This window comes from Sylvia atricapilla, chromosome 19 (assembly GCF_009819655.1).
Source record: "Sylvia atricapilla isolate bSylAtr1 chromosome 19, bSylAtr1.pri, whole genome shotgun sequence".
Classification (NCBI taxonomy): Eukaryota; Metazoa; Chordata; class Aves; order Passeriformes; family Sylviidae; genus Sylvia; species Sylvia atricapilla.
In genome coordinates this window covers 3,663,420-3,680,950 of record NC_089158.1, presented here as the reverse complement: position 1 = coordinate 3,680,950, position 17,531 = coordinate 3,663,420, and the positions used below count along the sequence as shown (strand labels likewise).

Below are 17,531 nucleotides of genomic sequence, written 5' to 3'. Positions count from 1 at the left end.
GCATCCAGCAATCTGCAGCTGGGGGATTTCCCAAGCCAAAGGTTTTACCTTTGGATTTAAGGAGCTGTGGTGTATCTGTCTGTTGTGAATATATCCAGTCCCTTGGGTTTCCACGGCAGCTCAAGACTGTGGCTTGTACAGTTTAATTATGTTGGGTGGAAGAAAAAGAGCCTTTTGTTACCGATCTCTGAGCTAATGGCATCTGATGCTCCTGCATGCGTGCATGAACTGGCACAGTGATGGGCCCTTTTATAGCCTCCCCTCCTTCACTAACAAATCCCAGCATTCAGTGTTGCCTTTTTATTAAAACTCCGAGGATTCTTGAGCAAACACCTTCTGGTCCTGGCAACTTTGCATTTATTGATTTGTTCTGTTTTCTTTTCTCCTGGCATTCCATTCTGAGACAGAGCGTCTAACCTGCCTTCTGTAAAATTATCCTTCAGGATGGGAGCCTCCCAAGGCTCTTTGTAGTGAGTGTGGGCACAAAGAATTCACATAACTGCTGATCTGACCTTCTATTCCTTTAGGTGTTATCATGGCTTTCCAATGGAATTGGAAAGTGTTTAGGCCTTTGCTATTTTCCTCATTTCCAAACAGGAAATGAAGTGTGCTCACCAGTGTGAGTGCTCATGCACTTTTGGCAGCAGTGTGGACGTGCAGGGACAGATTATTTTCACCCTGTTTTGAATCTTTATCTTAAAGCTATGTGGCAAGTCCCAAGGTGCCTGCTTGGCTACTTGATGTCAAGGTTTAGGTGGATAAAGCCTGCTTAGGGAGCCTGGTTGGACTGCCTGGGTTCATTTGTAGCTGCACTTTCACTACTTGTTAACTTAGTAAGGAAAATGAAGTATTGATGAGGGAGAGATTACTTTGCACTGGAGTTGTTTAAGAGCAGTTAAGAGGATACATCCATCCACTCAGGACTCATGGCAGCTGAGGGCCTGAAAGATGGACTGCACTGGTAGCTTTAGGGGTGGTTTAGACAGTCCAGTGATCATTGGTTCTTCACTAAGCCTCTGCTCTGATGAGCAGAGCAGGGCTGAGGTCAAAGATACTCTTGAAGGCAGGGAAGATTGCCCAGCCTGTCACGAGGCAGTGACACGCAGCAACCCTGCAGCACAGAGAAGTCCTGGCTCTGGAGGACTCATCCTCTCTCTTTGCTTTGTCTTTCAGAGATGTAGATGGCAGCTGCTGCCTTTGAAGGACTCGTCTGGCCCTGTGCAGCACCTCCAGTTGCTACCATGATCTTCTGCATGCTGCTGCTGGCCTCCCTGCCTGAGCCCTCTGGCGCCGAAGTCAACCCTGGTAGGGAGCTGCCAGGCTGGGAGAGGACTCATCTCCCTCCTTTTGTGTGCTCCTTCTCACCTTTCTTTGCCTCTCATCGAGGTTGAGTGCAAAGGTTGCATGTAGAGATAATCACTGATGTGTTTCCCAAATGTCCTCTGGACTGAGACATTCCTGGACAGCTGTGCTGGAGTGGGACACTCTCCTGCCAGTCCCAGGGAGGCCAAGGCACACGGATATCCTCCTTTCTCTGCCCACCCAGACCTGTCTTGAGCTCTGAATATCCCTCCATTGCGTTGACTGTGTGGCCTGCAGGACAAATCTCACTCCAGACGGGCTCAGCGGTTCTGTGCTCGCTGTGGAAAACAAATTACCAGTGAGTGAAGCATGAGGCACAGCTCTCCAGCCAGCGAGGGGCATTCTGGAGAGAGAAGTGTGGAAGGACAGATAGAAAACCTCAGCTGACACAAAGATAGGGTAAGGATAGGGATATGAGTCTGTGAGTCTCTGTGGAAGGCAGGACCTCTTATCCTACAACATTTAGCAGGATTCATGATGGAGATGACCAAGATAATGGTCTGCAATGTGTTGCAGAAATTCCTGTAGTGAGGTGTTTTGAGCTGGAGACAGTCTATGAAATAAATGAGTTTAATCCTTTTCCAGCTTGGCAGAAGGTGTGGTGAGGCAGCAGTGCTACCCTGAGGGCCTGTGCTGGCTCTGCTGGGGCTGGCTCTGTTTGTTTGGAGCCCTTTGTGGCTGGCTCTGGTCCTGCTCTGGCCTGTGGATATTTGCAGAGGTTTGAGGTTGTGCTGCTACCAGCCAGAAGTGAAGTGAGGGTTGTGGGGGAGCTCAGCAGCATTCCTGTGCTCCTGTTACACAGCATTCCCTGCACTGTGCACCCCACCACACACCCAGTGGAGCTGGGGCTGCCATCTGCTCCTGATGGTTAAACCTCACAGTAGAGGAGGGATGGCAGCTGGAGGGTCAGTCCCATCCAGATTCCTTTTGATGGTGGTTGGTGCAGGAACAGCTCTTCCACACCAGCTCCAGGGAGGTGAGTGGGCTCTGAGCACAGGTCTGTGCTCCCTGCTCCTGCAGGAATCTCTTCCATCCAGAAATAACCCCTCACTTCTCAGCTCTGCCTGTGACTCCTCAGGCAGCTTTGCTTCTTCAGCTGCTTTGATGCCTCTGCCTGGGGTTGGCCCTGCTCTTCCCAGACAGATTCCAGCACCATGGCCCAGCTGGCTGCTCTTGGCTGTGGTGCCACAAGCTCCATGGATTATCCTGACCTGCTGCAGGAGCAGCCTGAAGCACATCCTGCATTGCCCTATAACCCCCAGGGGCTGCTTTGGGGGTGGTTTCAGACCTGTGTAGCAGGGTCTGGGAGTCCTCTTGTCTTGCAGCCGTTGTTTGACCTCACTGACAGAAGGGCTGGGCCACCTCTCTGAGTGTCTCCTGAGTGCACAGTTAAGGGGTCAGGAGTCCTGGTGGCTCCTAAACAGAACCCAACGACGGTTTTGCTCAAGATACTGCATTTTGTCAGAGCCTCATGCTGCTGGTTTTGGTGAGAGCTGTGGCCACCCACAGAGTGCATCCCTCAATGCCAAGGACACGCTGGGTTCTGCTGCCAACCCTGGGGTTGTGAGCAAATGGGTTTTGTTCAGGGTTGCAGGAAGACTCAGTCCCCCAGAGTCCTTCCCACCTAGCTGTCCATCTGGCATGAGTGTCTGGCCTTTAAATAAGGTGTGACCACACAGGACTCCCACTGTAACAGCACAGAAAGCACTTTCTCCTTTCAGATGGTGACCCCACCCTTTTGGAAAGTGTCCATGTATTCACCCATAGTTCAGCAACAGATCAGGTTGTTCTGGTCTGTGGTGGGACAGGTGAAAGTGAAGACAGTCGAGGCTGGTTTTGTTCCCCAAATAATCCGATGGTGCAGTGTAAGACCAGCAATTGGAACTCTTGGATTGCTTTCAGCAGGCACAATTGTTCTTGATCCCAGGCAGACACCAGTCTCGTCCCAGGGAATACAGGCCTCTTGACAAACCCCAGGCCTGTGAATGTTGTGGGTGATACCAGGAGCCCACCCAGCTCAGTGGCCTGGCTCCAGCAGGGCCCCATCCCTCTGGTTCTGAAAAGGTGCACAGATGGGCTGGCACACAGCAGAGCTTTACCCCAGGGATATCCTCAGATCACTGCAGTTTCCAGAGCCAGTGCTTGGGTATTTATTTATTTGCTTGTGGTGACTGTGAGTTTGTTCAGCTGGTTTTTTGAACCCAAGGGAAACTGTGGCACTGGAGTGTTTAACAGGTTAAGGATTTATATTCTGGTTTTGAACTCTCCTGCCTGACCTTTTGATGCCTTCTGGTTCTGGTGTTTTGAGAAACAGTGATAATATCTATGGTTCAATATAAATTGTCTTTGTCATACTTCAGTAAAGATGAGACTGCTGATCTTTTCTTACTTCATCATCTTTGTTGCCTTCTCTGCCTTTTGAGGAGGGAAGGAAGGAGCTAGAGCTCTATTCCCTATCTCCCTGGCATCTGACCATGAATACAGGCAGTGCTGCAATGCTAATTCTAATTTCTTTTATGTGTATTCTCACAATTTAAAAAATACTTAATATTTTTTAACATTAAATAACCTGGTATCATTAGCAAATGTTGTCATCTCACCAGCCATCTCCTCTACCCAGTGATTTAGGAACACTTAGCACATCACACATTCACTGATAGAGGTGCCTAACAGCTGCAGGCAAACACTATTGAAGCACCACCCTCTGCAAACATTTCTACATCAGATCTGTCAGGCAGTCATTCAGCCTGAGGTGCTTTATTCTGTGTAGTGATGACAGCAAGGTGGTTTTCATCCCTCTGTCTTGTCTTGTAGCTTCTGAACCTGCTGATTGGATTTCATGGAATCCCGGAATCTCCTGAGTTGGAAGGGGACCCACGAGGATCCTTGAAGTGCCACTCCTGTTGAGCAGTGTCCAGGTTTGGTACAAGGGTGGCAGGAGATCATCTCTGAGGTCCCTTCCAACCCAGCCCATTCTGTGGTTTTGGGAAACCAGGAGGACACCCAGGGCAGCCCTCCCTGAGGGGGAGGCAACAAGAACTGCTCCTGTGGCTGCAGCAATGTTGCAGTGAATACATTCAGATTTAGAGTTTTCCCGAACATCTCTAATATTCCAGGACATACTTAAAGACTTCTGTCAGGAGAGAGAACCTCAAGGCCAGCTAGGATTTGTCAGCTGCATCTGCAGGGAGCTTTTGGACATCCATGGCTTGAGCCAGTTGTGTCTGTACTCCCTGGAGGCACCAGCTTTGAGAGGATTCCCATGCTGGGGAGAAATCCCTGCTCCAGTTGAGGCTGCAGGCAGGAACAGACTGGGATGAGGCAGGATGGATGACAGGGGCTCGTGGTCAGGTGTGAACTCCAGGCTGCAGTGACAGGACAGAGCAGATGTTTCCATGACTTGTTATCTCTAATGGATGTTTAACTTCTTCCTTCTGTCTGAACTGGTGAAGGTAATAATTGTTCCTGTTTGAACACAAGTCAAACATCCAGTTTATTCCAGGGGAAGAAGAATCTTGAACTAAAGCTTCCTTTTTTTTGTCACATCATTATTGATGAATAATTTGTCATTGTAAAATGGGCCCATGCAACCAGTAATGAAAATATGGTTTGGGATTTCATGCTCTTAAAATGTTTCTTTGTGAAGTTTTTGCTTTTCCTGGGCTCTGCTGAATGACACTGTAAGTGTAATGCATTACTTACCATTTCAGTTTATGATAATTATGAAGCGTATAGTTCCTTTTTTTTTTTTGGCATTCTTTATTTTAGTGTTACCATGTTTATTCCCTGGGCATGATAGCCTTTTAATGAAACTTGCCTGGAGATTTTAAAAGAAATGAGTGCTGATCTTTGCTGTTTGCTTGCCTGTGTGTTCCCATTTGCAGCAATCTGTCGTTACCCCCTGGGGATGCACGAGGGCACCATCCGGGATGAGGACATCACTGCCTCCAGCCAGTGGTACGACTCCACAGGGCCCCAATATGCACGGTGGGTTCACCTCTGACAACAAATTTAGTCCTTTTTTCCCCCCCTAGATACCCAATATGTGGTTGAGGAAGAAGATTCTTCACCCTTAAAACCTTGTTTGCTGCTTTCATGTTCGATCTGGGTAGTGCACAGTGAAAGGCCAGGAGGCAATGGCAATGGTCACAGCAGCTGTGAAACAGGAAATTCTGGTTAAATATTAAGAAAAAAAAATCCTTCTCCGTGAGAATGAAATGATGGGATGGGGACCCAGAGAGGTGGTGATGGCTCAGTGTTTGAGGACTTGGCTGTACCAGGCCTTGAGCACAGGGCAGCCTTGGGGCTGGCCCTGCTGTGAGCAGGGGATGGGACTGGGGACTCAGAGGTTGCCTCTGACCCCCCATTTTTCAGTCACTCTGAATAAATCTCTGAAGGGTTTGTGAGTTACAGCTCAGCCAGGGACCGTGCCCCTGGGATTCTTGTGGAGTGCTTTAATCTAAATCATAGGAAATCCTTTACAAGGATGAACTTTTCAACAGCATCCTATTGAGGAAATGGGCTGTGCTCACTCTGCCTCAAAAACCTTGGAAATGCAGAGTTAAGGAATTGTTATGCAAGCAGCTAAATGATTTTCTTCACTGTCAAGAAGGCCTACAGTCTTTATGATAAGCTTTGCTTTTCATTTTTTTGATAATTTTATTTCTCTCTAAGCTATTAACTCATGATTCACAAAAGAGTTGCAAATATGAGTTTCCTTAGAATTATTTCTAATGGTGATATCAAACATTCCTACAGCTTTGGTGCAAGTCAGGACCACAGATAGGAATTCCAGGTTAACTATGATAGTTATATTTTTATGATTAATTCAGGCAGTCCAAAATCATAAAATTCTCCTAGTGCTCAAATATTGTTTTTTCTTAGTCTGTGGTAGAGCAGTGGTGCTGTGTGTTCTAATAGTGTTTGAACAGGCCTGTGGCTCTGAAAGCTGGGAGATTTTCCCTCTGAGTATGGTTTCTGTCCAGTGCTGCAAACACTCTGGGCATCATTGGCCATCTCTCTTTGTGGCAGCTGGAGGCCCACAGGGGGAAGGCATGAAGTTCACCTCATTTGTTTAGAGGTCAGAGTTGTCTCATGCAGATGTCTGTCCCTGTCACTTCAGTCATCCCTTCTGCCTTTTTTAGAGCTTCTTTTACTGTTATTCCAGTGTTAGAAAGTCTTACAGGAATATCAGATTAAAACCAGCCAGAGATGAAAATCTTCTGTGGCCTGAGCCTTGACTCAGTGTCTCCTCCTGGATGCCACCTTTCCTCATGCCCTCACTGTTCCCACCAGCTGGAGGTGAGGTACTTTCCTCACAGCCAAAGACACTTCAAGGGGTTGCTGTTGGCTAAGAAATCCCTGTTGCTAAAAACCCCACACATTTGTGGTGTGCAGATAAATTTTTCACAACTACAGCTCTCACAATGTTCACTTTAGGAGCAGAGACCTTCCCCCCACTGTCCTGGCAGCATCCTACACCAGCAGCTCTGATGACTGCAGGAACTGTGCAATATGCATCGAAACGATCCAGAATAATTTCAAGCAGAGCTTTTCTCACTAAAATATATATTTTAAAATGGCTTCTCTTTGAGCTTGTAGAGCTGCAGGAGGTGATCAAGCAGAAGTTCAGGCCTTACCATGTGGGGTTTAGCAGCAAGGTGCTGCAGAGCAGTGAGCAGTTCCCTACTGAGCAGCAGGGTTGTTTCTGATCCATGTGGAAATTCATGTCTGGGGAAGAAATTACTCCAGGTAGTTAAAGAAAGATATCTAGGACTGAGGAGCTGTCCTGCAGAGCAAAACTGCCTGTAGGATTTGAGTCTCAACTGCCCATCATCCCAAGGGCAGAGGTATTTGGTAGCCATTGCTGGTTTTGTTGCTTCCCCAATCCTCAAAGCTCCATGTGTTTCCTCAATTAATCATTGGAAATCTGATTCTTTCTAACGCGTGTGATTTTCCCCTCAGGTTACAGAGGGAAGAGGGGGATGGAGCCTGGTGCCCAGCTGGTTTGCTGGAGCCTGAGGATGTGCAGTTCCTGCAGATTGACCTGCACAAGCTGTTCTTCATCACCCTGGTGGGCACCCAGGGCCGGCACGCCCGCGCCACGGGCAAGGAGTTTGCCCGCGCCTACCGCATCGACTACAGCCGGAACGGGGAGCGCTGGATCTCCTGGAGGGACCGCCAGGGCAGGAAGGTGAGCCCGGGGACAGCTGCCTCTGCTTGGGCGCTCTGTCAGGCACATCCTGCTCAATGCATCGTGCTTCATCCTGGCTCTGCTGGAGCAGTGTGTTGTGCCTCAGCTCTGTGCTTGCTGTCCAGCATCTGGTGTCATTCCAGCAGTGCTGCAGCATTCCTGATGTGAGGAGGGCTGGGATCAGCAGTGGCCAGGACTGGAAACTGCTGCTGGGTTTGTCTCCCACACAAGTGATTTGGGTTTTCTGGCCCTGAGTAACGGCATGCTCAGGAGCAGCAGCTACAGGATGTAGAGATGCTACACAAGGTGCATCCTTTGCTCCTCTCAGAAGATGGGCAGAATTCTCAGCTCTTCTGCTGTGGAGCTGGTGCAGTTTTTCTGCACAGCTGATGCTGTTTTTCTGAGGGGATGTCTGAAGTTTTCTTTTTTTGTCCATGTCCCCTGACCTGATCACCTAAAGCAGGAAAACTGTGGGTCTTCACTGCCTGTCTGTGCACGTCCCAAACATCACATGGGTGTCCTTCTCTTAGACACTTGTTTCTAGACTGGAAGCTGCCAAGCAGATGCCTGCTTTGGGATTTAAAATTGGAGGGGGTGGCAGGGGTTGAAGAAGTTTCTGGGTGTCTGATTGCAGTGTTTGGTGTATGGATGTTAAAGAGGAAGGAGTTTAGAGAGTAAGAAATGTGCTGAGCCCACACACTGAGGCTTCCCTACTCACCACAGTTGTCTCATGCTGTCTCCAGGCCTGAGCACAGAGCTCTGGGCTGTGTGTTCCTAAGCCTTTGTTAAACTTGCCCTGGGAAGGATTTCCCTGGGAATCTCACCTGCAGGTCTGCAACTCGACTGACCTGGTCACCCTGCCTCAGGCTGGCCTGTGGAGTCTGAAGACCTGAGTCAGACCAGAGAGTTACTGGGTATGGTGATGTTTTCTTGCACTGAGGGTGCTTTGGAAGTCCCAAGCCCCAGCAGGGTCTGCAGTGCAGTATTTGGTAACAACTTTTATCTTGTTAATGAATTATTTGCTCACTCAAACCTTTGAACAGCTTTTTGGCCATTACAATTATATTGCCCATCCCTCACATTTTGGTGTGTGCTACAAAAGCTGTGTTTGTGGGATGGGAGGGGATGACAAAATACACAATAGTGTCATTTGTAAGGACAGTGGTGGCACTTTGGGGAAGGGTGAGGGTCCCTGCCCTGTCACTGAGGTGCAGCAGCATGGGGTGGCTGTGGTGATGCTGAACACCTCAGTCCAAGATGCCTCCTGTGCAGCACCAAACACTGCAGCACCTCTGGAATTGTGTTGACTCAAAGAGAAAGGACATCAGGGCCCTCCACCAGGTAACTGGTGATGAGGGCAGGCTCTGTTACCTGTTGCTGGAACCCACGGATCTCTTCAAGGAAGGGGTTTCATCCAGTAACTGGAACTCTCTGCAACATCCACTCATGCCTTCACTCCCACCTGCCTCTCTCTCCTCCCTCAGTGCTGTCTGGGAGGGTCTGCAGGGGGCAGGAGGTGAAATGGCAGCACCCCTCACACCCCATCAGCCACGGGAGGAGCAGCAGCAGCTCCTGCTCTGCAGATTCCACCTGGGGGAGCTCCCCAGTCCCAAACAAGGGGGTGCAGAAGCACCACTGCAGCACAGCAGGGAGTGAGTGTCAACGTGTGGGTGGTCACAGGGTCCTAAAGAGCAACTTTGCATCCCTGAACCTGTGATCACAGGATTGTTTCAGTCCAGAACAGGTTCGGACAGTTCCAAGAAAAAGGAAGAAAAACAGTCCAGGGAACTTCTCTGCCTCAGCTAGCTTAGAACTAACTACAAGCACAGGAGATCTCTGTCCCACTGTCTGTCTGTGCTGCAGACAGCACAGTCCAGGAGCAGAATGTGGAGAAGTGTGCAGTTTCTGAAAACAAACTCCACACTTTTCTGTCTCCTTGCTTCACCCTCAGAACCAGTCCCAAAGGTACAGAACATAATATCCAACATAAACAGAACAGATGCTTGGGGAAACAAGCATCATAAAGTCACCCCAGGACAAGGGGGCACAGCTGTAATGGCACTGGTGAAGCAGAGAAGGGACAGGTTCTCGTTTGGATATCACAAGACTGTTTATTCAGGAGCACAGGCAGGGATAGTGAAGAGGTCCAGGGATGAGAATAGAGGTTCAGGGATGTGAACAGTCTCAAATAAAATCCAGGCACGGGAATGAGGAGGGGGACTGAGGGTTATAAACAAGACAGATGGGGTGGATCTGAGGGTCAGGGTCCAATAGGGATAGGAAAAAGTGGTGTAGAGGTGTAAATAGGAACCAGGGGGAACCAACAGGGTAACAGGGGTTAGAGCCAGTGGCGTTCAAGGGGAGGGAGAATGTTGTAGGAGGAGTGCATATATAGTGAACGGGGGGCTGAACATACATAGTGAATGGGTGGCATAAACAAAGCAATAGTATAACAGAACTTAAAAGATACTATCGTGTGGCTGCAAAGGCCCACAGGAGGGAGGCTTTTCTTACCCTAACCTTGAGGGATATTTCTGCCTGTTTGCACTGGCCCCTCCCGGGCTGAGGCGCTGCTGCACAGGGGAGAAGCTGCTGCTGAGGCTCTTCCTCCTCCCGCAGGTGATCGATGGCAACACGGACACTTACGACGTGGTGCTGAAGGACCTGCGGCCGCCCATCATCGCGCGTTTCGTGCGGCTGATCCCCGTCACCAAGGCGCCCATGACGGTCTGCATGAGGGTGGAGCTGTACGGCTGCGTGTGGCACGGTGAGCCCCGGGACGGGGACAGGGACAGCTCCGGCACAGAGCCGTGGGCAGGGAGCGAGGGCTGAGGGCATCCGTGCTGCAGGGGACATGCGGCACCTGCCGGGGCAGCACAGCTCCTGTGTCCCCTCCCGGCCAGCATGGCCCTCAGCCCGGGGGCTCGGCGCCCTCAGCCCCCTCCTCCATCTCCTGGCAGAGATGAAGGACAGCTCTCCTGGCCCTCAGTCCCCTCCTCCATCTCCTGGCAGAGATGAAAGGCAGCTCTCCTGGCCCTCAGCCCGGGGGCTCAGCGCCCTCAGCTCCCTCCTTCACCTGGCAGAGATGAAGGGCGGCTCTCCTGGCCCTCAGCCCCCTCCTCCATCTCCTGGCAGAGATGAAGGGCGGCTCTCCTGGCCCTCAGCCCGGGGGCTCGGCGCCCTCAGTCCCCTCCTTCACCTGGCAGAGATGAAGGGCGGCTCTCCTGGCCCTCAGCCCCCTCCTCCATCTCCTGACAGAGACGAAGGGCGGCTCTCCTGGCCCTCAGTCCCCTCCTCCATCTCCCGGCAGACACGAAGGGCAGCTCTCCTGCCATGTGCCCGTCCCCTGCTGACCAGGCCTGAGGGCCGCTGTCCTGCGCTGTGGATGTGCTGCTGCCTGGCAGGGGCTGGGCAGGGAAAGGCTTTTCTCTCTCTCCTTGCCTGGAGGTGCTCCTGGCATTGCTCTCTGGGAATGGCAGTTCCAGCTGCAGGCTCAGGCCCAGCCCTTGGGTCTTGCCTCAAGTTTGCCTGCTTTTCACTGTTTGCATTTTGTTCTCACGAAGCTTCAAGTCAACTATGTGTATTTTTAGGAATTATCTGTTGTTTAGGTATTTCTCCCCTGGGAGGAGAAAGATGATTGATGGTGATGTTCACCAAAGAGGTGGCTACCTGTGTAGCCAATCTTGGGCCTGTTTGTCAAAGGTATTTAAGATGGAGTCATAAAAAAATAAATGGAGAGAGCTTTCCTGCTTGACCTCCTGCTGCCTGCTTCATCCTTTTGTGTCCATAACAGTGACACTTGGGCTCCTCCTGTGCACGCTGAGCCCTGGGGCTCCCCTGTGTCCCAATGTGTGCAGAGGGAATCTCTGCCTCCTGGAACTGCTTCTGTTGGTCCATGGCATAAATAAAAGGGTCGTGGTGTGTAAAACGAGTTCCACTCTCCTTTTTAAAAATTTATAAGTTTAATTAAAAAAATTAAGAAAATAGACAAATTAGGAGACAGAATAAGTGAAGCCTCTTGGCTGAGGGGGCTTGGCACAAGGTCTGCCCATAGCCCACCTCCCTCTTTTAGGATTTCTGTCTTTAAGGAGTGCTGTTTTGGTGAATATTCAATAGATGAATATTTTGGTTGAATATTCAATAGATGTTAATCAAACATTCTTCTTTTCATCAGTTTTAAGTATTCCTGATCATCCTGTCAAGTAGATTTATTCTGTGGGTGGCTTCACTCAGTCTGGTTACATGGGTGTAAATTTTCTCCTGAGGTTTTCTGGTTCTTTTCATTTGGATGAGAAAACAGAAAGTTAACAGTTTTTTTATGAAGAGTCACAAGGTGACCCCCCTTCCCATAACTTCTGGCTTGGTGGTTTAGACATTACAAAGAAGAGATAAAAAGAACCCCACTCTTAACCCTCTGGTATAATCAGAAAATGCACATTCATTACCCTTCTAAACTCTTACTAATAAAACATAACACAGCATAATTATACATGTAGTAGTCATGTTAATATTTGTGAAAAGCCAGCTATATAATATGCATTTATAACAATGGGGACATGGGTGACAGGAGGCTGCTGCTGCTGTATTTCTGAGGTATATGGCTTTCTTTTTTAGATGGTTTGGCATCCTACAGCATCCCTGAAGGAGGGACAATAGCAGCTCCTGGCTTCCCCATTGTTTACCTGAATGACTCGACCTACGATGGCTACCAGGAACGCAGGTGGGAGAAGTTGTCCTGTTCTCTCTGTCACTGTGCAAATTCTCTCCTACACACCCTGTCACTGGTATCTTGTATCCCAAACGCTTCTTTATGCCTGTAGGATGTTGGAAGATACTGGGTAACAATGTCTTTATACATTAATATCTGACGGTTTCAAGCTGGGCTGGTACACTACAGCTTGGATATTTAAAGAAAAATGTTTTTATGTACAGAGTAGGTGTTGCACGTAGCTGTCCATCCCTAACTTAGGAACCTGTGTCTGCTGGGGAGTGTCAGGGGGCTGCACAGGTAGGCAATAAACCCAACCTGCTAAGCCAGATCTCTTTGGAAGTACTTAACCTGTAGTTCCTGTGTCTGACTGGCCTGGAAGTAGGAATCTGCTTCTTCCAGCTGATAATCCTGGTTTGCAGTTCAAAGGCATATGTACCTGTGTTCTAGTGAAAGGAGGGCTCACCTCGGGTGGACTTGCAGAGCCAAGGACTTGTAGAGGGGATCAGAATTGTGCCACACTGGCATCTGCTACTCTGGAACAGTGCTGGAAAACTGTATGAGGGGCTCTGCACCCTCACATGGGAGTGCACCCCATCCTGGCAAAGAGTCCAATCAGCCTTGGAAAGAGCCAGTAACACTCTTCTCTTAGAAGCAGTGCCAGAAAAAATCCTGGTTAGGCTGTGGCTCATGAGCTGCCCATGGTCTCACTTCCCACTTTCCTGCCTTTCTGTGCCTGCCTACAGGATTTTCCCCACAGCTTCCCCCAGCACAGGATGGAGCAGTGTTCCTGCCATGCAGCTGGTGGTGAGACGCTGCAGTTCGAGCTCTGTTGGGAGAACACACAGGGTCATTTTTCAGAGTGTCTGTTTTTGTTCTCCAGAGCTCTGCCTGTAGCTCAGCTTTGCTGTTGGTCCTTGACACTTCTGCCTTTTCCTAAGCTGGGAATGATGCTAAAATCCCAGCCCAAACAACATCAAGGTGGTGCTGCATAAGAACAGTGAACGAGTTCTTGTGCAGGATGGGTCAAGAGTAGGAAAATGATGGTTTGCTGGTACCAGTTAAAAGACACATGTGATTTCCCACTGAAGCTCTGGCTGACTGTTGGTTCTCCTGGCCAGGCACCTGTATGGAGGGCTGGGGCAGCTCACAGATGGAGTTCTGGGGCTGGATGACTTCACCCAGAGCCACCAGTACCGCGTGTGGCCGGGCTACGACTACGTTGGCTGGAGGAACGAGAGCTTCAGCACGGGCGCAGTGGAAATGGAGTTCCAGTTTGACCGCCCACGGAACTTCACCTCCATGAAGGTAACTCAGTGTGGTCCCTCTCCAGGGGGACAGGCTTTGGGTCTAGGGGCTTCCAGGTTGCCCCTTTGGGGCATTGAATGGGTTGGAAGGGACCTCGAAGCTCATCTCATTCCACCCTTTTCCACAGGCAGGGACACCTTCCACTAGAGCAGGTTGCTCCAAACCCCATCCAACCTGGCCTTGAGTACTCTTCCCAAAGCAGGAGGATACAGGAAGTGCCCGACAGCAGAATTTGGGCAGGAGATACCCCAAGTTTTCCAGTGTAGAAAGGTGAAGCAGGTGAGCCCGTGCTTCTTCAGAGCTCAGACTCTCCTTCCAGTATTTGGCTTGAAGAAATAAAAAGCAGACACCTGGAGCAGTGTTTAGGCAGCTGAGATGGATTTAGGATGTAGGATTTACTGACCTCTGAGGTAAAGGAATGTGGCTGTGCTTCCATTTTGACCAAACATTTCTGTGGATGCCTCAGCCTGTGCTTGTTCTGTAAGAAATTATTTAAACACACAGGAAACGCATGAGCTGAACTTTGAGTCTGTAGTAAACAGCAAGATCTTTTAAAAAAGGATTGGTGGCTTTTCTCATAGAGATTTCAAATGAAGGAGAACCCACCACATCCTTAAATAAATTGTTTAGGTGGTTACTTACTCTGGTTTTATTTTGTCTATTTTTAACTTGCAACCGTTGGCTCTTTGCCTGCTTTTGCTGGCAAAAATAAGAGTCCTGCCTTCTCAGAAATCTTCTGCTTCTAAACCATGATTAAAGCACTCTCAATCTTTGCTTCAGTAAACTAAGTTGGCAGGACTTCTCAGTGCCTTCCTGATGAGACCAAGGGTCATTTTCAGAGCAGTCACCCAATCCTTTCCTTCTTTGCTTGATTGCACTTTTGGAGGTACAGAATCTGGATCTGGATGCAGGCTTTGCATCAAATTGCATAAAAGAATGGTACCAATTTCCTGCTTTTGGACGATTCCTCTTTGTTTGTGAATCTTGTGATGATATTAATCCTCCAAGCCAAGAGAGAGGGAGCCAGTGGTCATTAAGGCTTTGGGATCATGCTAAAAATCAGTTCCAAGTTATTAGTGTTCAGGATAAAAGTCCAGTGTGGAAAGCATCACTTAGATTTTGTCCCTGAGTTCACTACCCTGACATGAGTCAGTCCTTGAGGTTATTTTAGGAAACTCCTTCCCTCCTATTTAGTTTATTTTATTGCTAGAGATTCTGCTGTCTCCCTCAGGTCATTGAAAAAAGTAGCAAATAATTTTGATTTAGGAATGCATTCCTCTTAGAAAAACAGAGAAGAATTTGTGCCTTAAAATTTGAAAGACTTGCTGCTTAATAATGTTTAATCAAATTAATATAATACACGAGCTCACACTATGCTAATTGGGGACAGATGCTTTCCAAAAATCTGTCTTGTAAACACAACCATCCTGATAAACCAAACACATCAGATCATAAGAACAGCTACTTCATCTAGCATCTAATTAGAAAGCTGTTCTGATTAGCACAAATTAATCTTCATTATTTGTTGAATGTTTCCTCCTTCAGCTTTGCATTTCTTTTGTACAGGCCAAGTGGTCTGTGGATAATTTTTGCATTGTCTTACCTGTTAGCTTTATCCCAGTCCTCTGTGCTTTCCCAGCATGCAAGAAAGTATTAAAAATAAATGTTAACAACGTTGCAACTGCATTGCATAGGCTTGCCTGCTGTAGAATTAGACTTTAGCAGGAGATGTTTGTAATAGAAAATGTATCAGTCCAAGATGGAAACACATCCAACTCCTGTCCAAATATGGCACAAATTGTGTATTCCAGGCATCAAGCTTTCCTTCCTGGTTATGAATGACTGTTTCTCCTTATTGAATAATGTTGTCTAAGCTTCATCTGGTCATAATTATATGCAAATACCCTCCTTTTGTCTTTTTGCTGCTCATGAGGCCAGTTGTCCTCATTAGTGCTTCACTGCTTTTCACTGCAGGGCCTCGCAGAGGCCAAGCAATTAATAGGGTTCGAGGCTGTTTGTGGGTGGTTTGGAAACTGTTGCTGTCACAGTGGCAAATACCCCACAGTCACTAGGAAATGGTTCCTGGGGTGGCTGGGGAAGGTTGGACCACCGTGGCTGTGAGAGTGGAGCAGGCTGAGGGATACTGAAGACTTTGAGTCACCTGGTTTCTCCTGGTTCCTGGTGGGTGGCCACAGTGCTGAGATATTGTGGTCCTGAGCTTCAGGTCTTCATAACAGAGCTCAAGCTGATGCTGAGCCACCAGGAGAAGCTGATGGGTGCAGGCTCAGGTGATGTTTTCCCTAAAACTCAGATCCTTAGTTGTCTTCAATGTGCGACCAGAGCAGGTGTATATCGGGAATATCTGCCTGGGTTTGTCCTGGTTTCTGGGTTTTGGGAGGAATTAGCTTAGACTGCAGCTGCTAAAAGTTTCTAAAAGCTAAGGAATTTGGGACACAATTCTCATCAATTGTGGTATGCCATAGCTTGAGCTGGTACCTCAAAAGAGGGACTGAGGACAAAGAAATCTCTGGAATCCCTCATGCCAAGAGAGGCTGAAGAAGAGTTCAAGAGCAGCATTAGGGTTTGGATTCTCCATGCTCTTCATTGCATCACTATTTCATTACCAAATGGCTGCTGTGGCATTGTTTCTACACTGGCCTCTGAGAGGGGTTTCTGTGGGGGTTTTGGTGGGTTCAGTAGTTCATTTTTTTAACATGGTTGTTACAGTTCACAGACCACAGTCTTTGGGCAACCCACTCCAGCTATTGATCTTTGAGTAATATTTAAACTGCAGCTTTGTCTGTTCTAACTATTATTAATGATCAGATTGTTACATACAAGTTTAACTACAATCCATCTTTCCTATTATTAATGATCAGACTATTAGCTCCAGGGTTCACTCTAATCCATTTTTGACTTGCAGAACAGAGCCATGTTGTTCAGATAAAGTTCAATTTGTGGCCTAACAATTCCAGCGACTTATGTCAAGCAATTCAAATAATATTAAAATTTTAACAGTAAGAGTTTAGATGTGTTTTCTCTTTCCCTTCTTAGGTTAAATGTTCTAAGAGAATTGGTCTGCAAGGCTTTAGGTTAGTACAGGGTTTGCTAGATTGATTTTTATATGGGCCTTTTAAAGAGCCTGCCAGAACCTGACCATTAATGTAGCTTTTGCAGGTAGAATTCAGAGCTGTTTCAGAATAGCTTTTTGTCCAATATTCTCATTGCACACTGGAAGAAATCACTCATTCTGCATTCATACAGGGAGATACTGGGAATAGAAAATTTTTGTGGATGGAACATCCTTGGGGTTTGATTTAGGTGCCAGTAAATCTCCTCTTCCCAGGTGCACTGCAACAACATGTTTTCCAAGGGGGTGAAGATTTTCCAGAGGGTGGAGTGTCTGTTCAAACCCCGCCTGATTGCAGACTGGGAGCCTGAGCCCGTGGGGGTGGCCACGGTCCTGGATGACAAAAACCCCAGTGCCAGGTTTGTCACCGTGCCCCTGCAGCAGCGTGTGGGCAAGGCCATCCTGTGCCGCTTCTTCTTCGCCGACACCTGGATGATGATGAGTGAGATTTCCTTCCAGTCAGGTGAGTGCCCCTGCAGTCAGGCACGCCTGGAGAGGCACAGGGAGGAGGAGAGCTGGTGTGGGAGTGCAGGACATGAGGGGTTGACAGGAGAGTGGTACAGTGGGAAGGAGGAGGTTGTGCAAGTGCTGGAAGGGCAATAACGGGGCTGAAAAATCCAGTGGATGCTTTCCAGGCTGATACTGATGCACGTGAGCAGAAGCATGACCAGGGCAACCAAAAATTGGCCTGTAGAGCAGCTGTTCATTCTGAAACAGATCACAGACTCGCAGAATAGCCTGAGCTGAAAGGGACCCACCAGGATCACCCAGCCCAGCCCCTGTCCCTGCCTAGAGCCCCACCAATCCCACCCTGGGCATCCCTGGCAGCG

General features: G+C 48.5%; 1 protein-coding gene across 1 annotated transcript in view; it reads left to right on the top strand.

Annotated features, from left to right (window-relative positions):
- The window catches only part of LOC136369605 (discoidin domain-containing receptor 2-like), a 58,313-nt gene that overhangs the window by 25,517 nt on the left and 15,265 nt on the right, over window positions 1–17,531 (top strand). Inside the window, exons 2-8 of the mRNA XM_066332524.1 lie at window positions 1,174–1,305; window positions 5,247–5,349; window positions 7,327–7,555; window positions 10,175–10,322; window positions 12,170–12,275; window positions 13,385–13,571; window positions 16,918–17,164. Of these exons, the coding sequence (XP_066188621.1) occupies window positions 1,182–1,305; window positions 5,247–5,349; window positions 7,327–7,555; window positions 10,175–10,322; window positions 12,170–12,275; window positions 13,385–13,571; window positions 16,918–17,164 (1,144 nt within the window). The 5' untranslated portion in view covers window positions 1,174–1,181. The remainder of the gene's footprint in view (window positions 1–1,173; window positions 1,306–5,246; window positions 5,350–7,326; window positions 7,556–10,174; window positions 10,323–12,169; window positions 12,276–13,384; window positions 13,572–16,917; window positions 17,165–17,531) is intronic.